At 40.9% G+C, this 25,734-nt stretch overlaps 1 protein-coding gene across 1 annotated transcript in view; it reads right to left on the bottom strand.

Moving 5' to 3' along the window:
* Nucleotides 1-17,588, bottom strand: part of LOC307034948 (kin of IRRE-like protein 3) — a 154,770-nt gene extending 137,182 nt beyond the window's left edge. Inside the window, exon 1 of the mRNA XM_079673871.1 lies at nt 17,136-17,588. Within this exon, the coding sequence (XP_079529997.1) occupies nt 17,136-17,181 (46 nt within the window). The 5' untranslated portion in view covers nt 17,182-17,588. The remainder of the gene's footprint in view (nt 1-17,135) is intronic.
* Nucleotides 17,589-25,734: the final 8,146 nt, after the last annotated feature.

Genomic DNA, 25,734 nt, shown 5'->3' with positions numbered 1-25,734 from the left:
CTCGAGGCTACATTACCCCAAGAGCGATACAATATGGAATGGAGGGACACTGATGTATAAGCGTCAGGCTGTTTTTGCCGGTTTTGTTTTCAACCTTGGGAAGGCACTCTTACTCTATGCTATAGGAATAGAAGCATTATGCTAATGAAAGTCTGCCCTGCGAAGAATACATTTGCTGTTGGAAAACATTTTGGCTTCCGCCTTGGGAGCTAATTGAGTACTCTGACAATGAAGTGCTTGGCTGGTTCACATACACACAGGGGTGGAAAATTCAATTTCGCAGCAGGTTCAGAGCACTCTGCAAGGAGAAGCGTAAGAAAAAAGGGTGCCGGGATTAAAGAGCCAAGCTGGCTCTGTGGCTCGGTCTGGCTCAGTGGGCATATTCCTTTCATTACACTGCTGTGTTTTATTGTTTGATTGACCAGCTGACAGTGAGACTTAACATGCAAGTTTTTCAGAACCTTTTGTTTTTGCATGCTACAGTGTCCAATAACACTTTAGTTTTTTATTTTAAATATCTAGAAATTGAAATATGGAAATGACTGCCATGAGTGACTTCAAACATATTGTTTCATTTGAAAGACAAAATAATAATAATGAGTTTTCCCGCTGTATTATTCATGAAATTGTTCCGTCTGTTTGTCCACAGCAACACACTGTACCTCAACAACTACTAGCAAAGTACTGTGTCCTTGGAGAGTTTTCTGCAACCTTAGGCCAAAATTGCAACGCTGAAAGATAGTGGACTGCATAATCCAACAGGCACATTTCCATCAAATATTGTATGTCAAGCACATTCAGGCCCAAAAAATAAACAAACAATTGCATCAGACTGTTGTTTGTACTATCTAGTGCTATGGTATTGTGTGTTGTCATTAATATTTCACCATCTCCAGGCTGGGAGATTGGATTCATTGTGTAGTAAACACATTAATGCTTTTAAAGACCAGTCCCTTACATCTCTTTGTCTTTGGGTACTGTAAGTGTAAAATGAGTTAAATATTTGTCTGTCAATTTCCTGTTAAGATCCTGCAGTGAAATAAACAACTGTGAAAGATGTGTGCCTCCGTTGGTGAAGGCTTAATGTCCGGATACCTACGCCTCTATGTGTGTTTGATGATCTACTAATTGGGAAGCTCTTAAAACCTAATGGGAGTCTTAATTAAAGCCTTATTTAGGGAAGGCGCATTGGAAAGTATCCAAATCAAGCCTCTATATGCAAAAAAACTCTAGGTTTAATTGTAAAACACCAAGACACATTATCCACCTAATTAAAAAGATAGGGCTTGTATTAGTTGGAGGTTATTTCAAATGAAATACAAAGTCCTATAGATAGATAGATAGATCACACAGAGGACTGCATAATACCATCACAGCTGTCTTTTTTTTGTTGGTCTCTCTGACAGTGGTCTTGATTTGGTACTATGACCCCCACACGCTGTCTGCAGTTGTATGATGCTTTCCTAGCGTGTATTGCAAGTGGCAGAGGGACCCAGCTGGTGTCACTGGCCGAGACCTTGACCCAGTCGCAGCACGGGGGTCGGTCCCAGTCACAAAGGATTGCTCTTTATGCCCGTCTTGCTGAGACAGAGGTCACAATGAAGTGTCAGCGCATGGCCCTAAGAAAAATGTGATATAGACCAAAATCAGGAACTGCCTCTCGCTATCAGAATTCAACCAAAACAGATTTCCGCATACACTCACTGTGGAAAATCGAAATGACATTAGACTTAGAAAACCACATCCAAGTAATCATGTTATAGTGTGATCTATTGAATAGTAAATACTGTATTTGTTCAGTAGTTTTTGTTTTGTTTTTTTGGAATTGTGTGTTTGACCAAATTGTCCTCAAACTGTTTAATAAGCTTTCTCAGTTCTGGGATGCTTTGTTGGTGTTGCTGACTGATCTAGACAAATAAAAGGCTCAGTCAACACGGTGACGGAAGCAGCAGGAAAAAAGAGGATGTTGTGAAGGAAAAACAAGTGTACTTTGAAGGTAGGGTTACAACACTCTTGGGACAGCCTGCAGTTTTCTCATTGTCATCAACGTAGACATGCCCTTGATCAAAGGCGCACACTGCCCCCATTGTTTGCACCAGTACAAGGGGGGGGAAATAACTTCCTGTGGAGCTTCTCAATACTGGGAAATGTATTTATTCCAACTCCCTTTGAAAGCAACACAGCTGAATCAAGTTCTTGTCTGACAAATTAAAATCTTTGCAAAGACCAAAGCACTGTTTAGTACACATTGATTCTGGGCCCTGAACACAAACACCTTTTCTCACAAAGGTAATTTCCTTGTTTCTTGTTTGACAAATTACTTTGAACCTATTAATTGTGCTGTTGTATTCTGCCATTTCAACTACTCGCGAAGTGAAGCACAGGTTGGAATTTGCATTATAATATGCAGAGAGCAGGTTTTCCCTCAGCGCTACACTTTTAGATCTCTATGCGAGACAGCAGAGAAATTAGCTCGTAGGCATTGCAGTGCTGTTCTGAACTCAGTGTCTCGCTAAATGACTCTTAATTCAGGGGGCTCTTTTCTCTCTCTGAATACTAAGCAATTAGCATTTGGTGCTAGAGGTGCTATAGATTGTGCTTTGGCATAGCAGTGGGACCATAGAGAATGTGAAGGGGAGGACGAGTGATGTTCATTTCAGTATGGGGGTGGCCAATCGTGGGAGGACAAAAGTAGAGATGGCAGCCCTTTTTTACATTTCCAGCTAGTGAGCAGCATCGACCGTGTACCTGGTTTTACTGTGGGCATTACCAGAAGTGATTCTCCATCTATTGTCTCATTTGCACTTTATGCCAAAAGTTTTTCTGTGTGGGTAGCCTTCAGTGTTGTTAATGATGCTGCCCTTCCGCTATATACCAACGCGTCTGCTGCGCTCCTTATTGTAGCAGAGAAAGACAGATTGAAAGAAATAGACCAAGTAGGGCATCTCGGAGACGCCAGGGTCCCCTGAACAAAGAACACAAGTTTATCTTTTAGTCTGGTGGATGATAAGGCTGCGTGGCCTGATAGTCTGCCATTCCTTCCAGAGGGCTCCAGGGTCTTTGACATTTGCTGACACACAGCGCGGAATTTCCAAGTGTGCTATAGTGTTTTGTCTGTTTTTATATTTCAGGAAGTATAGATTTAAACATACTCAAGATAAAGCTTTTGAGCCATGTTGTATATCTGAGAAAAAGAAAGAAGGCCGAAGTAAAGTATGTCAGAGAAATATAGTCAGTCTTAGTTATACTGCATTTTTCTCGATTAAAACACAGTGCCCTGCCATCATTCATCTACTTGCTTCTCTGTCACACAGGCATATGTTAGAGTCTTCCAGTCATGTCGCATTTGGTGAACTTTAAGATGCTCCTGACCTGCTTTATGTCGCTGGAGGGCAAGGAAGCTGTGGGGTGGGCTGATGGGAAGCAGGCTGGTGTGCGGTGTCCCGGTGTGAGTCTCTGGGGTCAGGTATATGAAAGTACTCATACTAACATGTAGCTATTTATTTCTTTATTTCTTCGATGTCATGTCATGCTCCCTTAGCATGCTCTGGTTCCCTTTCCCAACTCTCACTCCAGCCGTGTGACTTAATCAGTCTGACAGACTCTGGGTGCCTGGGGAAAGACTCTCTCTCTCCGCAGTGCCTTTCTCCTCAAGTTTACGCTCTCTGTGACAAACTAATTGTGGCACCTTTCGAAAACGCACTGCTCTCTGTTTGACGGCTCTCTGTGGTCTCATCACACTCACACACACATGCATGCGCACAAAGACTAAGTGCATAAACACTGCCACACAGAGAGAGAGAGCGAAGACGCAAACAGGTACATGCAGGGACACACAAGATTATGCGAAGACATAAATAGACAAAATGTGTCTAAAAAGCAGAATGTCCCCCAGGCACACATATTATGCCTCACACCCTTCTCCCCTAGACGCCTTCCTCGTTCCACTAAGTGCTTACTCAAACAGTCCCCATGCATAAAGAGGAAGCCGTTCTGCTTATTGGTTTACTGTTATTGAGTGACATTCTCAATTAGTTTTCATCAGAGTCTCGTGGTGTCTGACCTCTTGAGTTCTTTTCAAAGCTCATTATAAAAGCAATGGGATTCTCCGTCCGCGGTGCTGACTAACCTTGGCTCAGGTCCAACACATTCTGGCTAACAAAGTGGGCTAGAGAAAACTTCATCCGGTGGATAAGGACCTCCCCGCAGGGCTCTGATGCTTCACAATTTAATTCGGAAACACAACAGCACCCCAGTGGCATCTTCAACAACTCACTTAATCTGAGACCTAGAAAATATTTGTATTTTTTTGTATCTTGAAAGGAGAAATGGCAATCCTCCTACCTCAATGTATTGTCTTTGGGGGCCTGATATAACTTCAATAGAAAGCCATTTTTTAAAAAGGCCAGATAGGAGGGATTTTATAAACAATGCGTCTTAATTAAAGATCCAACATTTGATTGTTAAAGCATTTTTATAAAACAATAAATGAGAGTGAATTAAAGAGCTTTTCTTTTATTCACAAATGCAATCTAACATCAGCGATTGAAGGACATGAAGTAGATACCATTTTCTATGTGCAAAATATAAAGTACAACTTGTGTGATTGAACTTTCCTCCCCATTGTGCTAAGTTATTAAACTCACCCTAGAGTGCTTCGATTAGTTTTCCCTTTACTTTCTTGAAGAGATATGAGTCAGACTCGGATTCCTGTCTTTTCTCAGAAGCAGCGTTTTCACTTTACAAATCTTCGAGCTTTCATTCTCTCAAATGAAGTTCACCAAGGCTTACTGTGCACCTGGCAGTTCATCTGCTGATGGACATTGCACATTTAGTGGCACTTTTGCATTTTACAGTTTGGTCAGTTGCATTTATTTCTATTTCTTATTTTTTCTTTCCCAAAATAACAGAAAAAAGTTAGAGTGGTCCATCTGAAGCCCCCCCTGACCTGCTTTTCTTCCCGAGGTCTCTGAGATGGACAGCAATCATACTGATAGCAGCTGACAAACGCTTCCCCTGACATACCATTTCACCCTACTACCATCTCTTGTCGTCCTCTTCCACATGTCTAAGCATTTTAACAACATCGGCTTCCAGGCCCTCACTGGCCTGCCTGAATTGATGGAGCAACGGTCCCTCAGAGCAGAACAATCTGCAGGCTTTTTTTTTTTTTTTTTCCGAAAGGCAAAACAAGTAGAGAAGGAGGAGAAACGCAAAGGAGGGGAAAGATTTTGAGGACACGGATAAGGGACATGTTAGGGAGGCTCAAATATTCTCTCATTATTCTCCATTTTCAACAGAAGCAATGATGAGAACGAAACATTTCCTATCTCTCAAAGTGGCAATTTGCTATTTAATGCTTGTGTTATGCGGGCCTGACATCCTTTCATCCACCCTCTCCGCAATAATCTAATTTTTTTTTCTTCCTTTTATTTCATGGCAGATAATTCTCACTTTATTTCCATTAAGCTTTGTTTGTTCACAGCAATCTGTTGCTGTCATTTATTAGAGCTGTCAACCTAAATGATATGGCATGCCGACACGGCCCGGCAAATCGAGGCTCCCCCCTTCCCCTTCTCCTTTTATGGAAAGCTGCCCTAGTTTTTTTTTTAACAGGGAGGAAGAGGGAGGCATTACAATTAAGGTGGCGACATAGACCCCCTGGTGGCCACGCTCTGGGACCATATGTCATGTCAGAGAGATGCCGGCCCTCAACTCCAGGGAGCTCTGGGTTGAAATCTGGTTCATGTCTCAGTGGGGGGAACACCACTGCCCCTGTTTCATCATTAAATCGAGGATAACATATTCTGTTTGAGTATGAGCCTCTTTTTTTCCATTGTTGCCTGTTCTGCAACACAAATGAGCCATTCAATCGTCTCCTTTTCATTCCCCATACATGCAAACGGTCAGTATATTTGTTGTTCAATTAAACCTGATGCATGTCATGCTTTAGCCGCCACATAATAGACAAATATTCAAAAAGTGATAACCACTTGGTCGATGCCACAAAAGGAAGGCTCATGTCGGAAAAAAGGAGATTAATCAAATTAGAGGCCGAGATGAATAGCATCAGTGTGTCTCATTCTGCATTGCCTTTTGAGGCCCATTCATGCTTGCCATTCATTGTCTCCTCATTAAAAGATGGAGGGAATTAACATGACTTTTCCCAAAGCAAATAGTCTGCTTGGTTTGCTATTTTTCTTTTCAGGTTTGGGATGTACGACGGATGCATACTTATCAATTCTGTATGAAGTGCATGTCCTTTTCCCTCACAGGAGGCCTAAGTGGAAATGCGATAACAAAGAGACCTCACAATCTTCACTTTTTTTCCCTTTCCGAGCCCTGGAGACCGTTCTCTCTTATTTTGTCCTGTTCCCCTTTTGTACAAGGCGACTGCTGGTTTTTAAGTTGAAAGATACTTGTTTGGCATCCTTCAAAGAGTCACAGAACTCTGAAAGTCACTTGTATTGCAGGGCTGTTCATTCTCCATTTTAGATCCAATATGGAGGTGATGATCAACAAATCTGAGCTGAGGGGGATGCTAAAGGATATCTGCTTTGGAGTAAACAACAACAATAGCAATCCCCAGATCCACAGAGGACTCTCTTCTAAGGAGTGTCCTTCACCTTGTCGAAGAGGAGTCACATCAATATTTCTGTATTTGAAAAACGTCTTAAGTATAGATCAATCTAAGAGGTTTTAACAAATTACTTTTTCCTAATTTAGAAATTAGCATGGACAGTTTTTGCAGTTTTCTAACTCCCTATATTAGGTCCACATCATATACGGTGTTTTATAAATCATTAAACTCTTTGTAAACATGTCAAAGCGAAAACAGAAGAGGAATATCAAAGCCTGAAGCATTCACAGAGAGCTTGCAGAGGAGGACTGACAGAAGAGCCCAAGCCATTAACGCTCAATGTGGAGCGTACCACTCTGATCTGGAGGGGACTCTTTAGGCTGCAGGAGATCCAACATACATGTATGAGAGATAGTTTCTCCATCTTTCAAATAAAGCTGTGCCGGAGTTTCTGCTAGGTCTGAGCAAATTGGCTTTTTTTTTTTTAAATGGAAAGTCTCGTTAATAATGCAAGCTCCTAACCTCAGGGAAAGTTTAAGGTCCATGCACTGGAGGTGATGGGGGGATTGGTGACACCCCTGAACATCCCTCTGTGTGCTGCCACCATCATCTTCAGATGCCCTTCTGCATTTTTAATGTCCTGCTGTGCCCGTGTCACCCTGCATTGGGACAGAGGCATTGACTTTTCCCAGTCAGATCAGAGAAACATAAGCTAAAAGTCCCCCAAGGGTATTTTTTATTTAATTAATAAAAGAAAGCTTTTGTTACTGTAACAGTCCTCCACTAACAAACAGCATGGCATCCTTTAAAAAAACATTGAGAAGTAATTTCAACCAAAGCTGTTTAGAGTAAGATAGGCACACAATGTGCAGTAATAAAATTAGCATACAACGGAAGCAAGGAATTATCACAATTGTGCTTGTTTGCATATAAGCACAAATACTCTACTCCGACAACAAATACACTGGTATTAAGGATTAGGGCTGCATGAAGCAGATATGTTTTAATTTGTGACAAGAATGCTCTTCCTTTTGAGATGTCTTTCATTCTTTGTTGTTCTGTCTTCTCCCCTCACTTTCTTCCCCAAGTGCTAGATATATTTGTTTACCTTGAAAGGCATTGCGTTGTCATTGCCATCATCCGTCTACTATAAGATAACGTTGACTTTCTGCAAGGATATAATCCTCTATATCAGGGGTGTCAAACTCAAGGCCCGGGGGCCAAATCCAGCCCGCGACTTCATTCGATGTGGCCCGCAAGAGCTTGCAAAGAATATAATACGTTATTATACAGTTACCTTCCACTTTACAGACGAGATGTCCCACAATGCATCGCGCACTGTGACATGCGCACTGAAGAGAATGATTTGTTCTGGACTTCTGCTTTCAGACGTAGTTAATTACTAAGTTATTACCCTATCCGATAATAATCCAGTTCAGAGGCAATAATGTCATGTAATACATTATATTGTAAATATTATATATTTATATAGTTACAACCGGCCCTTTGAGTGCAACCATAATGCTAATGTGGCCCGCGATGAATTTGAGTTTGACACCCCTGCTCTATATTTACAAAAATAAAAAACAAGACCTTTACTTACTTTGCTTCCCCCCAACAATCCTTCAGATGAACTTTCTATTTCCGTCTCTATTTTCTGTGCATCGGCCATCGCACACCACATTCCCCTTAGCACAATACTGTTATATATGAAGACATTGCATCGTCACACATAGATTTCATATCACAAATCGAGCCACTGCAGAGATCAGTGCTTTCAACAAAATCGCAGCAATAACACTGCTACCATTTCCCCCCAAATGCCTCATGGGTATCAGTGAGGAAATGAATCATAGATCGCACTGAGCCTCTCTAAACGTGATACACCTGCGATGATGAGACTGCAAGGTAACCAGGGAGCCAGCAATTGACAGTCCATTTTATCTGAACTACCCGCTGATCCTACTTCCTGCTCTTTAAAGAAGATGAGTTGACCATGGTGGACCTGCCTATCCACAATCTTGCCTGATGTTATTTCTTTAGCAGGGTGCTGTCCACTCATCCGTCATTACACTGGCCTTTCTCTAGTTACATTATCGCTTTAGATAAGGCTTCAATAAACTGCACATGGCTTTTAGGGCTCTCTCTCATGCCACTCTAATCCAATCTCTGATGTGGAGTCTGTTCATCATCTTGCACCGCAGGCTTTCCCCCCTTTCCCTGCAGTGCTCTTGCTTGCACAGGAAGTAATGGATGGCCTTGCCCTTGGTTCACCCCAAGGACTTCTAGTTCCTCAACTGTTTGTCTTCAGTTAGACTCAAATGGGTCTGCAATGTGGTATGGTGATTTGATTAAATCAGGTTTAAAAGGGTTGATATGGAAGGAGGCATAGGGGTTGCCCTGCCCAGTTTTGTGAGCCAGTTCTTTGCCATTTAGCATTGGGCAGTGGCCAATGGAAAGTGGAAAACTGAAATGACTTCAGTGCTCCTTTGTGATTTGCACTAATGTCCCCCAGGGATTGAGGAATGACCACTGTGAATTCCCCCAGGACGCCAGCCAGATTGAAACCCCTGCCAACAGATTTGAAAGGATAGCAAATCATTTAAACTCCCAAATGTGCATTAGCATTTTATCAGTGCCTGGGCCAACCTCCACAATATTAAATTGCACTTGATAGAATGAAATACGAATCTGAAAGTGCCGCAAGAGCTCTTCAACCTAGGAATCAGTAAAGTGAATATTGGAGTGGCCTTTATAATTATACTTTAATTCCTTTTGTTTACTAGGTCAAGTTTCTTACATTCATTTCAGGAATCGAGCTGATAAAGAAAGGACTAAGAGGTGGCAGAGAGCAGTGACATATTTCTAGGGATTGCCTTTAGCTGATATTGCTTACGACAACCACATTATTATTGCGTGTAAAATTAGACAACGTATTCAATTGGGCAGAGTGATTCCCAGCAGTGCCAACAATCAATACAGATGTTTTCTCATATAAGGCTATCTCAATGTTTGAGGATCAATGGAAACCTTAATTTATAGACATGGTACAGAACCTACCAATACTTTCCCGCTCTCAATGTTCACACACCCCAGGGTTATTGAATGTGTCCGTGTGTGTGTGTGCGCCTCTCAATCCATGTCGTTCTGTGTGAAGGCTGTGCCAGATGAAGCCCTCGTAAACAACTATAATGACACAGAGCCACAGGCCTCACGCTGAATATGTCTGGAGACCAATAGAGGGATTTTCTATCAACATGCAAACCAATCACCACGTGTCACAGACCTTCTAAGACTGGTGTCAAATGCTCCTGCATTTTCTCAACAAATACACAAATGGGAACGGAGTTAGCACAGTGCCAACATAAGTGGGGCTGAAAGAGTGTTTTGTGGGGGGGGGGGGGCAGTATGCAGTATGCAGGGCAGTTTCTGGCTCCTATGCTAACATTGCGAGCCTCACTAGTGAATGGCCCTTTCTTCCCAATTGCTTTAATTGTCTTAGTGGGACAGGCAGGTGGCTCAAAGCCTCATTTGGCATCTGGGAAAAAAACTGGGAAAAAAGAAAACATGCACATCTATAGATGGGAGTGTTGGGGGAGGGTGGCAGCATTAGACACTTTCAATCTCAAAGGTACACATTCCCCCTTGGCAGATATCAAAAGTTTTGGCTTGGATCAAGAACAAGTTTGTGCAGCTATTGCCTCTGATGTGCTTTACTGAATAAAACATTGTTTGGTATCAGTGCCAGATCAAATAGCCTTTCAAAAAGCCACTGCCCTCACCATTGGTGTCTGGTACCATAGAGAGAACTGTTTTCCTCTCCATATTTTAAAAGTACAAGCTATTCAGCCCTTCCATATTGCATTGCTAAGAAACAATTAGGTGAATCGAAAAAGAAACACTGGTCCCTTTAACTGTTCCACACAAATGGTGTTTTACAATTGTCCAGTAATACACAAACACCTTTGCCACGAACAGCAACACATATTAGTCTGATACATGCTATATTGTGTCATTGTTGTGTTTCCAGAACATGCACAGCAGTTGTAATGGCAGAAAGAGACACATCCACAGTCATCCACAGGTGAGCAGATTCTCCCCTCCCCAGATTCTGCTTGTACAAGTTAAAAGGCTGATTTGCATTTATATTGCCATTCAAGGCTTGCAGCTGTAATTGTCGTGGCACAGAAGCAAATGCATGCAGCGACACCAGATATACTCACACGCAAACCACACACAGAGAAAATACATGTGAAATAATGTGCGGCATGAAAACCTTCCCCATGAGTCAATTGTCTTGAATCTTTGGCATGAGAACGTTGAGACACTGAGAAGCGAAGGAAGAGATGGAGAGAAGAAAGAAAGGTGAGTTCATCTGGGTGTAATATTGAGCTGTCCTAGAAACTTCCCGCCAAACACTAAGAAGTCGTTATCAGATCAGCAACCCAATTCCTCATGTGCCTCCTCTGCTGAAGCACCACATGCATCTTCGGGGTTCTACCCGCCTAACAGCCTTTCACAATCACATCGATGCGTTGGCTGGCTGGTTTACTCACAAATGTTTCAAGCAATAGCGAGACAAATAACATGACACAGTTGGCAGAACTGTGCATTGGCAATGTTTGCATGTGATTTCCTGCTTGGATAGAACCATCCTGAGGAAAGGAAGTTTCAGGCAAGGACGTTCAATCTACACATATAAATTAGTCCGCCAGGAATTGCACGCTGAATTCTGGAGGTCACAAAAGCTCTTTGCGTAGGTTACATGTACGTTACTGGACATGCATCAGCCTCTTAGGTGGATGTAACAACATATGTAAGTGGCTGTATTTCAAACTGAGGAAGGGTGTACATGTCTACTACTCAGCTAAAGTGACAATACGTTTTATTCACAGGTAATAAAGCCTTTAAAGCAGCACCGACCCTGATGTCAAGTTTGAGTATGAAGCATATTTCCAATACATTCTGTGTGACTAACAAGCTGTTAAATTAAATTAAATAGTGCAATTATCATCGCAACGGTGTTTTGCATCCAATTACTCTTCATATTTAAAATGCAATCTGTAACTTCCTGCACATTCAAACTACAGCAGGGATCAAAAAGACATCTCAGTGTGTTATATAATAAAACATAAGTAAAAATCCCATTATCACTTTTGTAAGTAGCTATGTAAGAGCCTACATACAGTAACAACCTTATAGATATACAGTTTGTATTTTAAATATTATAACGCTAATTCTTTCTTTGATTGTTTCCTGAAGAAAAACATACTTTCCCTTAATTGAATGAATCTTAATATATATAATATGACAGGTGCAAAACTTCAGCATTTTTCTTTTTATAGTTGTTCACCTTTTGTTCACACATTTTACATTTTCACCTAAAGTCTGTTTCCCTGACAGATGTGGAATCTGAGTGGTGTCAGCCCTGCACGGTAAACAAGCAGTCTGTATCTCTAAAAAAACACATCTAACAATAGCAGAACTGTTTTTATAGATTACTTTTGTGTTTCAGGAGAGCCTTCTTTATCAAATCAATCCTTCTTTACAGTATAACTTCTGGAACTGGTAAAATTGTATTGTTAAAAATATTTTAATTCACACATCCCTGTGGTGGTGCAGGAAAAAGGAATGGGGGTGATGCGAGACAAAATGAACAATTTAAATTGAACATTTTCTGAGTGTGAACACAAGTCCTATTAATGTTTCAAATTTGCAAAGCGGGATTTTGACAAGAAATGTACAAACATTGTATTGTTACTCAGTTTGAACACACCTTGCAGAACACCCGCGTTGCACAAGCAATCACATATCCCAGTAGTGAGTTAAAATGTCTATCTATCAAAACCTCGGCTGGGTAGAGACAGGATTAGCAGAGAAAAGAAACAGTCAAGCTTTAAAAACACCAACATATTTCTTTTAGCCCTGCTCGGCCGATGCTTTATCCTCTCTAAGGAACAACAACACTGCAACATGCAGTACTCACAGCAACCCCACAACCGCGTGAAGCCGACACGCTTCGCTTGTTGTTTCATGTGCATTAAACTGCAATTTAGAAGCCATTAATCCATCCTATAATCTGTCACCAAACACAATCCTGACTCTGGTTGTAGAGGGCTTCCGCACAATTCCCTACATTTACAGGGATTCTTACTTTTTAAAAAATCATTGAGCTCCATCCATTTCTTTTACCTGTCGCCCAAGGATAATGTCTCAGAAGGATATGAAAATAAAGAATGAAGAAGTGCAGCTGCAAACCCTGCCTTCACAGGTGACCCAGTGATCACAACAGCATCTGGTTGAATTACTTAACACTGCCGCCCAACAGACATGTAATCCGGGATAATGCCCTTTTGCTGAGTGCTCCAATCTGGATAAATTCATCCCAGAGGAATGAGATCCAGCAGAAGAGTCTCAGAGAGCACGCAGATGAGGGGCTTTGGGGTTGATTGGTTGGTACTAAAGAAAACTCTTGGGGTTGGGGGAGAGAGTCTACTCGGTGGATAATGAAGCCCAACAGTAAACAGCTTGATTTTGTTGACTGGCTGACTGACGGCATGAGAGGAAGCAGATCAGATCATTGCCTGGTTATCCAAGAACCCTCCAAACTAATCATATTCCCTTCCCTGGCTGACCTGAATCCTGACAGACTTGAAATAAGGCTTACATCCAAACTGCACTCAGCGGATGTACTTTACTTATATTCTGTGTTTTTACTTCAGAACACTTGGAATATGCCTAAATGAACACATGCCCATCTCTATCTCTGTGTGTATACATGTATTGATATATTGATTTAGCTAGTGGGTGTCCAACCAAATACAAATCTTAGCCAAAACGCATTTTTCTTGGAAATACCGTCTCACGTTAATGCCAACCATTTGGATTAAGAGTACAAGTTCCAGCTGTCCAGCGGCAGCTTCTTAGATTATTTTTCATATGTTTACTTATTACCATAAATATCCAACTGGGCCCTGGGCTCAGAGGGATTACCAGGGGTGTAATCTATCGTGGCACAGAAATGAGCAGGGGCTAAGGTGACTTAAGCTGGCTAGCCTTGATGGGACATGCAGCACAAACAAGAAAACAAACTGCATCCACTGGGCCCATCATGGACTGATGGCGTCATCTGTCACTCACTGTGTTTGCATGGCATAATCCAGACAGGGTTAGCATTACTCAAGCCAACTGTCATGTACGGAGGCAAGTCAAACGAACAGGACAAGGACATGTTTGTGTTTCTTTCCAGGAATAATAATTCTAGTGTAGCAGAGTTCAGAAACATTTAGTTTAAATGTTGTGGTTGTTAAAATAGGACTGCATGCAGAAAAGCTTATGACGATATGCAGGAAAATGTATCTTAGTTATAACATTGTAATACAATTAATAAACCCATTAATTACATAGGAGTCCCTCATTATTCTAGCAGTGGGTCTCGCTTACAAATAACCATTCATAATAATGAGCTGAAAATGTGTATTTATGTTTGAGTCATTCTCTTTTTTCTTTCCCTTTGGAGAAGAGAACAAATTATTTCTCCGTCTATAAAAAACCCAGACATGACATTGGAGAGACATTGAATTATACTTTGGTTAAGAAATATGTATCAAAGCCTTCCGCCCATGAAAAGCGGATTTAGAGTCGTCAGTCAGCAGTTAATAGACAGCAGTAAATGAAATATGGGGCTGGGGTGCTAAGACATGCTTTCCAAGACTAAGAAACAGCTTAGTCTGGCTGGGTGCTGAATTAGGGGGTTTCTTACATGATATACGAGAGGGTGGGAGATAATGACGACGATGGGGGGGCGAGAAGGGGCAGATGTTTTTAAAAGATTGGGATTATATTCCTGTGAAGCAGCACTGCCCCTAGTGGGCAAACCTTGAGTCAAGGATAGCCCATCCATTTTTTATTTCCCTGAGAAAGTTGCTCAAAAACCCAGTGAGACAGTTTGAAAACACATTTCACCAGGAGTCGTTGAGAGAAAGAAAAACAGAGAAAGGAGAGACACAGAGGAACAGACCACCATACACTTTACAATGACAATGTGTGATTTTTATCTAGCAGATTCTGGCACATTCAGTACAAGACTATTCTCAAACTGCACCTCCCCCATCGGGGCATCATGCTCTCACACATCTCACCCTGTCCCCAACAGGGGCTACGGTTTTCAATCACACTGCAAAACCTGAAAAACAGAAGGAGAGAGGGACTGCTGTTGCGAGGTGGGAGAAAAATCAGGAGCCAAGTGAAGAATGTGAGAGTGGATGGACACCACATTGATTGGATGGGAGGAGGAATGGGGAGATGGACGAGGTCCTGGACAAGTTTGGCCTAAGGTGAATGTGTTCCTGCACACTGTCTCCGGATCCCTCTGACGGGTGCTGTGTCATCTGTCACTGGTAGGAGAGGTGACAGCGAAATAAAAAAAAGGTGCCCTAGATGCGTTAACAACACAGTCGGTACAATCTCGCAGCAGCTTTCCCCCTCCCGAGTCTGCCTCTCTGTTTTGCTCCGGACCATTTATTTCTCAAAGTTGAGAGGGAAAAAGTGCTCAGAGCCTCTGCACACGGGCCGACTCTTCTCTCCTGCTCATTCTCTCATTTTCACGCTCTCTTTCTTCCCCGCTCTCGCAGGATAGTATATGACTGCTATGGCCACAAGTCCCCTCTGTCTCCCTGTTCGTAAACATAATATTGTTTTCCGCAGCTTTCTGCTGACACCGGCTCAGCACATAAACAGAGCCGTAATTTCTACAACAATGGTAAGCTACAGGGAAGCACTTTCTTCTCCCTCGAGGCATGAAGAGTGGATGTTGGTTGTTATCCCCTGTTTGCCTGGCAGGGAAATAAGTATTTTATATTATGGTAATAACAAACTGTGCGGTAATGCAGAGCAATCCCATCTCATTCAAGTCTTAGCAATCATCTCATTCCAGCTGGTACTTTTTCCGATATGCTCGTTGTATTGGGGTTAAAGCCGGTGATAGTCAAATAAAATCCCAAAAGAAATGTTCAAATCAAAGTATGCTTCACGGCAATAAACACAAAACACCGAATTGAAAATGTATTTCTGCTTTGAAAAGATTAATACGGCCCAGAAAGATTTGACGAATCAGCCACACAGGGAAAGGTCAGATAATCTACTGATGTCCTATAACTGCCCCGCAATGAAGGCCTAGAGAAAAAGCTTCTATTGCCTTGACACGGTTCAATCTGTAGGTCAACTACACAGCTTGTGCCACCGTGCCAGGTCACACAGAGTCATAAAGAAACAACACTACAGCTGACACCCTGTCTGCAAGGGATCTACACCCGTTAAAGCACAGGAGACGCAGAGAGTGAATTAGAAGCTTCATTACACGAGTCGGTTTAGGATGTGTCTGTCATTACATCATTATTTCTAAGCCAACAGTAAAGTGTAATCACAGCGCATTGTGGTGAAGTTTATTTTCTTCCTTTTTGTGTCTGTATCTATACATATATATCTATACATATATATCTACATGTGAAACAGCTGAAATCAGGGCCATAGAAAATGTTCTTGTTTACCAAGTTTCTGTTGTCTTACTGGCTTTGAGCTCTCAAAAAACGGAGATCTCACATTGGTTATTTGTCCTATTCCTTGCGAAAGGTTACAAATCCCTCTGGGAAACAACTGCACATAATAGACATACACACATGCTTAGAATTCAGAGAATGTAGTCCAACGGGACGGGGTCATCCTTTGAAAAGAGGGGGCTGCTGTGTCATTGACCCTGACCCTGCGGAGCGTAAGCCGGGGCGCTCGCTGCGGTCCAGCATGACGCTCGGAGCTGACAAACAACTACTGTCTGATTCTGCCCTGCGTGCGTCCGTATATCACGCCACAGAGGTAGAGTTCTCCTGTACTTATCTCAACCTCTATGGTTTTCCCAAAGACAACCACCTGGTGGCAAGCTGGGGAAGCAACTAATCCATCCTTATTCTGTCCACAAACAGGACTGTCCAGGAATAAAAAAGCAGATACTGTCCACAGGGCTGAAGTTGCCAAGCTATAGATATTTGTGAGACTGCCTCTTAAAGCGCTTTACAATTCACTTTCTGTCTCTTTTGACCAGACCCCTGCAGTCGGACCCAACAGGGAAGGGCTGTCAGTTAAAAAAACAATATGACTCAGGAACGAACGCTTGACTGAACTGGACTAGGGGTTAGCGGGCTTTGTTTGTGTGTGTCTATGTGTGTGACAGGAATATAAAGCCTGAAAAGGAAGTACTTAACTTGTCTCGTCCGAAGGCTACGACAAAAGTACCGCTGGAGGAAAGCGCAGGGTACAACTATTCGCAGCTCTTTAAACCCGGGACAACCACTTATCCTCTAATTTCCTCCTTTCTCTTTAATCATCAGAAATAAGGAGAGAGCTATAAATAAAAGCAGTTAATACACACAGATGGTTTGGCAAGCTCAGACATCACGGCGGCAAGATGTATTCAGAGACACCGTTCCCAGCCAGCAAGTCACTCAGCAATCACGAGCACGCGAGATGTGATGAATAAGCAACTTAATGTGGAAACACTTACCGTGTCCGGAGATCCACAGGAGCTGCAGGAGGACCCAAGGGATCATGACTGTGGAGTGGAGAGGGCAAAACCTACGGAAAACAGTGGGCGAGTGTGAAATTGAAGTTGGCAGGCACCAACTCAGGCACAGGATGAGACAGTGCTCCTCTGTGCTACTGGAGTAGGGGGGGGTGGGGGGGACGGATGCTACAGTCCCTCAGTGGTGTCTCCTTTTACCAGAGCTGGTAGTGTGTCTTCAGTCCTTCTCTTCCTCTGCTGGGTCTTCCTCTCCTCTCTGTGTCACTCTTCAGAGTTGCCGGGGGTCGGCTCTGCCTCACACGCTCTCTTGTTGATGTGCGCTTTCAGACTTTCTGTGTCTTCACCGCTCAGCACACACACACGCTCACTTCCTCTCTCGCTCGCCAGGTTTCTCTTTGCCCATCCATTCTCAGTCTCTTCAGCCCTCACTTGCCCCCCCCCCCCCTGCTCCTCCTCCTCCTTCTCTTTCTCTCTCATGCTCTCTATCTCTCTCTATCTCTCTCTTGCTCAACCACTCACAAAGCAGACAGGGGATCGAGCTCCACAACTAGACTCCTCCCTCCCCCCCCCCCCCCCCTCCATCCTTTTCCCTCTCTCTCGCTGTGTGGCTGTCTGTGAGGCTGGGAGACTGTGGTCCTCACTCTGGGAACGAGAGCTGCCATGGGAGAGGGTGCAGTTCCAATTAGAATAAGAATAGGAGCGACTTGGCCTCTATAGCTACAAATAACACAGACATCCACCAAAACAAAAAAGTGGAGTTTCACCCCTCCTCCGCTTTAAAACCCTTTCCTTGTTTTGGATTCTATGGATGGAGTTGAGTCTTTGGAATCTGTGAGCCCCCTTCCCTGAGAATGGATAAAGACAACATTAGCATTCAAGACCAAAGAGGTAGTATTCATTAGTATCCAATGTTTTACCAGGAGGGAGTTAGATTCATAGGCACTCACTCAAAGAGCCATGATGCAATACGTCATCAAATGCACAAGCGCACTACAGGCTTGCGGACACGTTTTCCAGTTATGCCTGGTAAATATTTAAAAAGGGGAATTGCCATTTTCCAGGTCAGTCCAGGTGTAAGAGTGCCCTATATGTCCTGGATTTAAAAAAACACCATGTTCTTCTGTATATGAAGGAAACTAAAGGAACCAGCTGGTTTCAAGAGGAGAAAAGTACCATTTAATTGACTACTCAATGCACTTTCAACTTATATCAGAATTTGAACAATTATGAATTATTAATCCTACGTAAAATAATTATAAATACATATGTTTACCTTTTTTCATTTTTTTCTCTTGAGCAGTTTTAATAACACTTAACACAACAAATAGTTTGGGGAGTGTCCAACATGACGTCTGATTGCTGAATGCGGGGCTGAATGGTAATGTTGGTCGATTAGTGGGTTTAGCACTTATGTCAATACTAACATTTCTTAACAATGGACGAATGGAGAGCCACCATTATTACATGTAGGCCTACAGCACTTTGGCCTGACCAAAAATCGCTTTTAAATGTGCTTCATAAATAAATTTTGATTTGATTTGGTTTGATTTGACCATTAAATCCATGTGTGATTGTAGCTTAAAATTGATAGTATAATTCAATTTGGTTGTCATTTGTTCCCCAGAGTGAATAGTTTCTAATGACAATAACTGAGGCTTTTCCATCAGGCACAGCTGTACTATTTGCTTAGTGCTAATTATAAAATGTTAAACTAACTATACTTGCGTGTCAATAGTAAACATTAATCCTGCTAAACATCCGCATGGTTGTTTTGCTTGTGTGAGCATGTTGGGAGAGCAGAAATGAGCATTGGTCCCAAAGCACTTTTCATAGTGCCTACAGCATTGCTATTGGCTAAAACCATTTCTTGTATTATTATTCATTGGGTTGTATTTTACATATGTCTTTGTTGTATAGTTTGCCTGAATGTAATTTTTGTTTCAAATAATGTAGAACAGATAAAGCATCTTAAATCGCTGTCATAAAATATTTTAAAGAGCAAGCAAAATAGTGAAAATAATCCCGTTTTTGTTTTACCTTGATGACGTAATTAACATATCTGGAATCTCGAAAAAAATCCCTGTGTTATGAATAATGATTGACATTCAAATCTGGACTAGAGGGATATACCCTTTCTTAATATAAGATGAACAGTAATGCACAGAACATAAGATCAGAGCTCTGATAATGACACAATAAGCACTGCATGGGGGGCTTGGGCTACGTCATATCAATTTAATCCTTCCCTTTGACTTCCTAATCTAATCAAAGGGCCAGAGGATGACAGGTGGTCTTTTCATCAGTGCAACTAACGGATACACACAAAAACAACCCCACTGCGGCCAACCAGAGGCCAACAGATTTGCATGCTGCCTAAGAACATGATGAGTAGGGGCAAAGAATAACAATGGAGCTTATATGCTTGAAGGTTGAGCAATGAGGGTATATGAGGTACAGGAAAACACATTTGTATTACCACAATCCTCTCAAATAAACCCTTAGCCTGGATTCATTTAGTATTCTATATGAAATATTTGGACACAGACTGATAATCCTAATTGAATATATGTTTTTTTGCTTGTTGTCGATATGAAATTAGATCAACATCGTACAATAAGGAAGTCAAATCTGATTGGGAATCATTTTGAGATGTAATCTGAAGAAATAGTTTACTTAAACGGTCTACGAAGCTAGACCTATTGCTGCAAAATAAATCGTAATGTTATAGTAATGGCAATCACAATATGGACTAGTGTAATCTATTCAAATTGCAAACAGAACAAGACTTGTTAGAAGCTAAATATGTGTTAAAATACTGTTTTAAAGAAGTATAGCGACCAACCAAAGTGAAGTTAACCAGTCATAGTTCACACATAGTTCACACACTACGCAAGTAAGTACACAGTTTACACAGTGTAAAACATGGAAGTATCGAAATTGAGACACATATGTTTACAGTCGGAAGAGTAATTCCTCAGCCAGCCTGAAAAAATAAAAACACGAAAACCAGAGAGAAAAAGAATAAAGAAAGTTAAACAGGCAGATGTTGACATTAGTAGAGGTGAAGTCTAGAAAAGGGCTCATACAGTACACGTTAATAAATCTACAGTGCACCCATAGTGGGTATAATCTTTAATGACTCGGGAGACAGTGAACTCTTTTTCTCAGGGTTTAAGAGCCTCTTTAAACCAGCTATGACCATAATCCACAGTCAAGAAGACACGCTCAGAAGAAATTGAAAGTGAGTTCAAACGAGATGGAGATATAACATTAATCGTTCAGTGCTGCCAGAACATCTCCCATAATGTCAATGGCAGGTCATCTCTAAGAGTGTTAAAGAAGTATGTTTGAATTCATAACTAAACTGATAATATATTTAATACAGTTTCTGTGTTAAATATATCATGACTGTGTGTGATTCAAAAAGCTGCTATGTTATGGAAGCCCTCCCTTTATATGGATAAGTATCAGTGTTTTAGTAATGTGCTATTGTTTTTTTAAGCTTCAATAAAATGGAATTCAATCTGCACTCTAAAACCAGTACATTCAATGTGTATCTGGTTGGGTATTCAACTGGGATCATTAATGTTGATCACATTTGGTTGGATACAAAATACTATATATCTTACATACTCTTTAATTGCAAGACTCAATCCACAGCTGACGTTTATTAGCAAACTGCCTTAACGCAACCTAAATGGACTTGTGTTTTGCACATCAACACATTCAACATTTTAAATCAAGTTTTAAATAGACAAATGATCCAATGTGAACATTGCATCTAAGGCATATTCATATGGCATATGCTTAATTTATAGAATATATGGGTGTTTAACTGTTTTGAAAACATGCAGTTTAACTTCTTATCTTCAACAATAAGTAAACCAACCAAGTATGTCCAAACTATATTTTATTACAAAGTATTTTATGTCATACAAATATGGATATCCAAGGGCAATGCCAAACTTCTGAAAATGTGACTATTTACTACTACTTTATTTTCTGTAATAATGCAGGTACTCAAGGCTTGAGAAAAATGATGTCCCATTGTCAAAACAGTTTATATGACTCGAACCGGGCCGTATTTTCCCGCAAATATAATGCTGCGATTGAGACAATAAACTCATTAGGAACAAGTTTACTGAGGTAATAAATGAAGTGAGATTTTGTGTCTGCTGGTGATTTGAAAGAAATTGCAAGTTTAACAAATAGCGCTGTGGAGGTACAGGTCGGGCCATCCAATAACCAAAATGCATTTGTACTCCCCACAAGACTAAAAACAGTCTTGGATGTTTTATGTGTGGACTTCCTCTTCAAGGTTTCCTGATTCATTTCTTAACCTGTTATCTTACAACAACAAAAAAATCAAGGTAACATCTTAAAAACAAAACATTGAATGAGAAATAAGAAGATGAAGATGAGACTCATTCAGATACCTTTTGTCAAACGTTGTTTTACACTTGGTACTGTATTTCACAATTTCTGTTTTTTTTAAATACTAATACTTTCTGTATACCAGGATATTGTAGAATGGGAATATGGGATTGACTTTCGAGTATGTCCGACTTTCAAAACACAAGATTTCGCAAGGCAGCCAGCGGTTTCTCTTTAAGTGAGAAAAGGCAATACATTTTATTTATTCGGCACTTTCTTAAACCTCCATGTCAGAGCTCAAGGGCCACATCTTGCATTGCACAGCAAAACTGCAGCTTCAACTCATTTAATTAATTAGGTGGGGTTTAGAGCGACCTTTGAAACTTGAAGGATTAAGAATGACCAAGAGCAGATTGAGAATCAATCCAAAAGTAAGAGTGAAACATTGCAATTTAGAGGAAATGAGTAATGCTTTATGGCAGGGCCAGCTGCTGACATAAACACTATATGGGGTTGGCCATAAGACTATTAAACACCTGAACTTTTGAAACAACATCCATAACATTAATCTGGCTGCAAATATAAATTATTTACCTAATATATCATATTCCAATCACTTGTATATAGAATCTTATTGCACTATTTCACTATTTTTCTGTTTGTATTTACTTGCACAATTTTTTGTGTTTTTCTGTTTTATTGTGTTGCACTGTTGGAGGAGCCTGTGACCTAAAATTATCATCGTCATAACTACACTGTAGCTATGTATGTATGACTAATAAAAGCCTTGAACCTTGAACAAGTCCAGGGATTTTAACAAAGTGCTGTATTGCCTTATAAAATATAGGGCCACATCTGCAAGGGGGAGGCCACATGACTGTGACCTTCTGTGTCTCTCTTAATTTTTCAGATTTTCCAAATACTTGATCAAACTTCGTGAATGGGAAAACATTTAGCAGGTGTGTTGCTCACTCCCACAGAGGTTTAAAGAGAGTGCTCGCCTCTCACTGTGTACAGTGTTAACAATTGGCTTCCAGCAATATTACATTGTATTTCTGAGGATTATATTTGGAAATATTGTGAATATTTTGGATTATAAAAATGCAATGCATTGTGTGGTTTATAAATACACCTGGAGGAAAAAAAATAACATCCCCATGCCTTAAAGGGGGGTTATTTAAATGTTTATCCCTTCTGACTGCTAACTGTGTAAGGAGCCTTAAGGGTTAGGGCTAGTGTTTTGTTTTCATAGTTTATATCAGTGATGCAAATTAGTCGCTTTTCGGTGCCTCCCGCTTTTTTAACGCTGCTTTGTGTGACTTGTGTAATTCGTGGAGAACCGAAGAGTTTTCGTTTTTGGGGGGGGGGGGTCCGTCCGTCCGTCCGTTAGTCCGTCCGACTGACGGAAAAATTCTCACTTCAAAAAAGAAGAAGAAATCTAGATCGCAAAATAATTAAACAAGCGAGTGCCTGTTTTTCCTGGCCAAGGACAGGTTCCTTGAACACAACACGAGCGTAACGTGTCTTCACCATTGGTCTTCACGGAACGCCGCTCCAGCTCTTGAAATATTGCAGTACCCATAAGGAGCCGTACACATGCCACAGTGTTTGCGTGGCTGTGTCTTTAGTTGTAAGCACAGTGGCGATCTGTTGTTATTAGCATCTGGTTAGCTAGCTATGCTAACGAATTTAAAGAGCTTTTCTTCAACCAGGTGGAAGAGAGCTCTCTCCTGAGAGGCTCAAATAACCTCAGCTCAGTGAGGTTAAGGCACACCTTGATATGATCATTATAATTATTAACGAGACATTAGAGACTAAATGAAAAACAGGTATAAAATACTATATGACAGTAACAAAAAAGTTGTTAAAAATAAGTGATTTTTAAAATAACCAAAAAGAAAAATCTGCTTAAAGTTCTGTTTCAAATGGGTGTTGAGAGATGTATCCATAGATCTCCTCATGATGCTCTCAAAGTGCACCAGATTGATGCTTTTAACTTCAATATTTTAAAAAAAAAAATCTTCCCGGAGGAGCATGCCCCCAGACCCCCCTAGAGCAGGTTAGGTCCCCCCCACTTAAATCATGTTCACATGGATACTAAATACATTTGCACACATCTTGTGTCCATATCTTTCTGTTTTGGTGGTCATGCCACACCGTGCACATGCATGCATGCACGAGTCATGGTGAGATCTCTGGATTAAGAGGTTGCTTTTTCTTTGCACAGCATGAAAGAAAGGCCAAATGAATGGGCTGTGATTTTAGTTTTTTTAAGCAGAGGTTAAGTTCAATAATTTATACGGCCCTCGCAGGATGTTGTAAAAATTGAAAGGAAAAAGATTCCCCACCCCTGCTGTAAATAATAATAAAAAGCCTTGATTTATAACTTAACATCTCTGTCTCCTATTGATCTGAGTATATTATAAAGAACAGTTAATTAAAGCATTATAGCACAGGCCTTTGTCAGATGGTATACTACGCTGTTTTTTTCCTGCTTCGAATAGTTCTCTCTTTTTTCACCATACCTGTGTTTGCATCACTGTTATATATGTTGATTGTATTATTTGTTAAGTATATCGATCGGTATAGCTAGAGTTCTGTGCTCTGCGTTAGCACGTTTTCGCTCAGGGCTTATTTAGACCCTTCTTATGAGACCTGTGTTTTTGTTTCGGTAAAAATGGTTCATATCATCAGTTAGCTGAGTTTCTTCCCGTTAGGAGGGTATGACACATTCATAGTTGTTTTAATATTAAGAAGCCCTGAGACACAGTGTCGTGAAAAAAAAAAAAAAGACCCGCCGAAGGGATCTTTGGGGCTTAACAGGTTAAAGAGAGTGCTCGCCTCTCACTTTGTACAGTGTTAACCATTGGCTTCCAGCAATATTAGATTGTACTTCTGGGGATTATATTTGGAAATATTGTGAATATTTTGGATAATTTGCATAGCTGGATAACAATGCAATGCATTGTGTGGTTTATAAATGCACCTGGAGGAAAAAAATAACATCCCCGTACCTTAAAGGGGGGTTATTTAAATGTTTATCCCTTCTGACTGCTAACTGTGTAAGGAGCCTTAAGGGTTAGTGTGTTGTTTTCATAGTTTATATACATTGATTTCATTATTTGTTATTTTACATATTTTGCCAAATGTTAATTGTTTCAAAACTTGGGGGCCACAAACACAATCTTGTTTAGGGCCACCAAAATCCTGAGGCCGGCCCTGTTTCATGGGACAGAATGTTAAATTGTTAATAAAATATAAACCAAAACACATTTTTATATTCTAATTAAATATGTTGTCACTAGTGTGTCAATATAGCTGCCATTTGAAAAAAAAATACAGTTTTAAAGTGTCAAAGCTGTACTGCTTGCCTTTTTGTTGCATGCCACCCATGAAAAATGTTGCCTCCCTTCATTTATTTACCAGATGAAATGCAAAGTCTCATCCTCATACTCAAAAAGTGACACATTAAGATGATGGACAGGCACTCTATTTTCTGTTTTTGAGCTAAATAGAAACTGACATATCTGTTTATTTCTCCTGGGCCTGCATATCCGCTGTTGAGACACGGAAAGGTCTGAAACACTGCTATCCATGGACGAGTGTGTGTCACAGTGTGCAGGTGTTTGTTAAGTGTGTTTTACCATCAATTTGTATTTTCAAATTAGCAAATCAGCCAGTTGTCTTTCAAGGAAGGACATCCACTCAATCTTTGTCAGTCAGATGATTCCCCAGAGATGCTATAGCTCGAGCCCTGATGCCTCAGATTCTCATTCTAATCAAGTCTGCGAAGTGGCACAGCAGAGGATCTAAATGAATTAAATCAAACAGAATGGCAAGGTGTTGCAAGGAGGCTGGAGAGTGACGACATCTGCATTTTCATCCAGATCACTGTTTCAGACAAGGAAAAGGTGGCCTGGATGCGAGAATTTCAGTTAGTATTAAATATAAAATGAAATGATTGTGTTCTAATGCTATTACCTTAAGGACATTATGAGTGTATGTTAAGGGTTAACATTCATAATTATTCATTTAGCAATTCTCGCAACGTCAGAACTGACCCTGAGAGTAATAGACATATAACATATACTGTACATAATGTTTCCAGTGCAAGCATGCAGAAAGCCTGGAGCTCTTCTATGATTCACTCAAAGGTGGGAAAAGGTGGCCTGGTCATTTAACTCTTCCCCATTTAAATAGCATTTTC

Source organism: Notothenia rossii, assembly GCF_949606895.1.
Source record: "Notothenia rossii genome assembly, chromosome: 4".
Lineage (NCBI taxonomy): Eukaryota > Metazoa > Chordata > Actinopteri > Perciformes > Nototheniidae > Notothenia > Notothenia rossii.
This window is presented reverse-complemented; position numbering and strand designations above follow the sequence as displayed.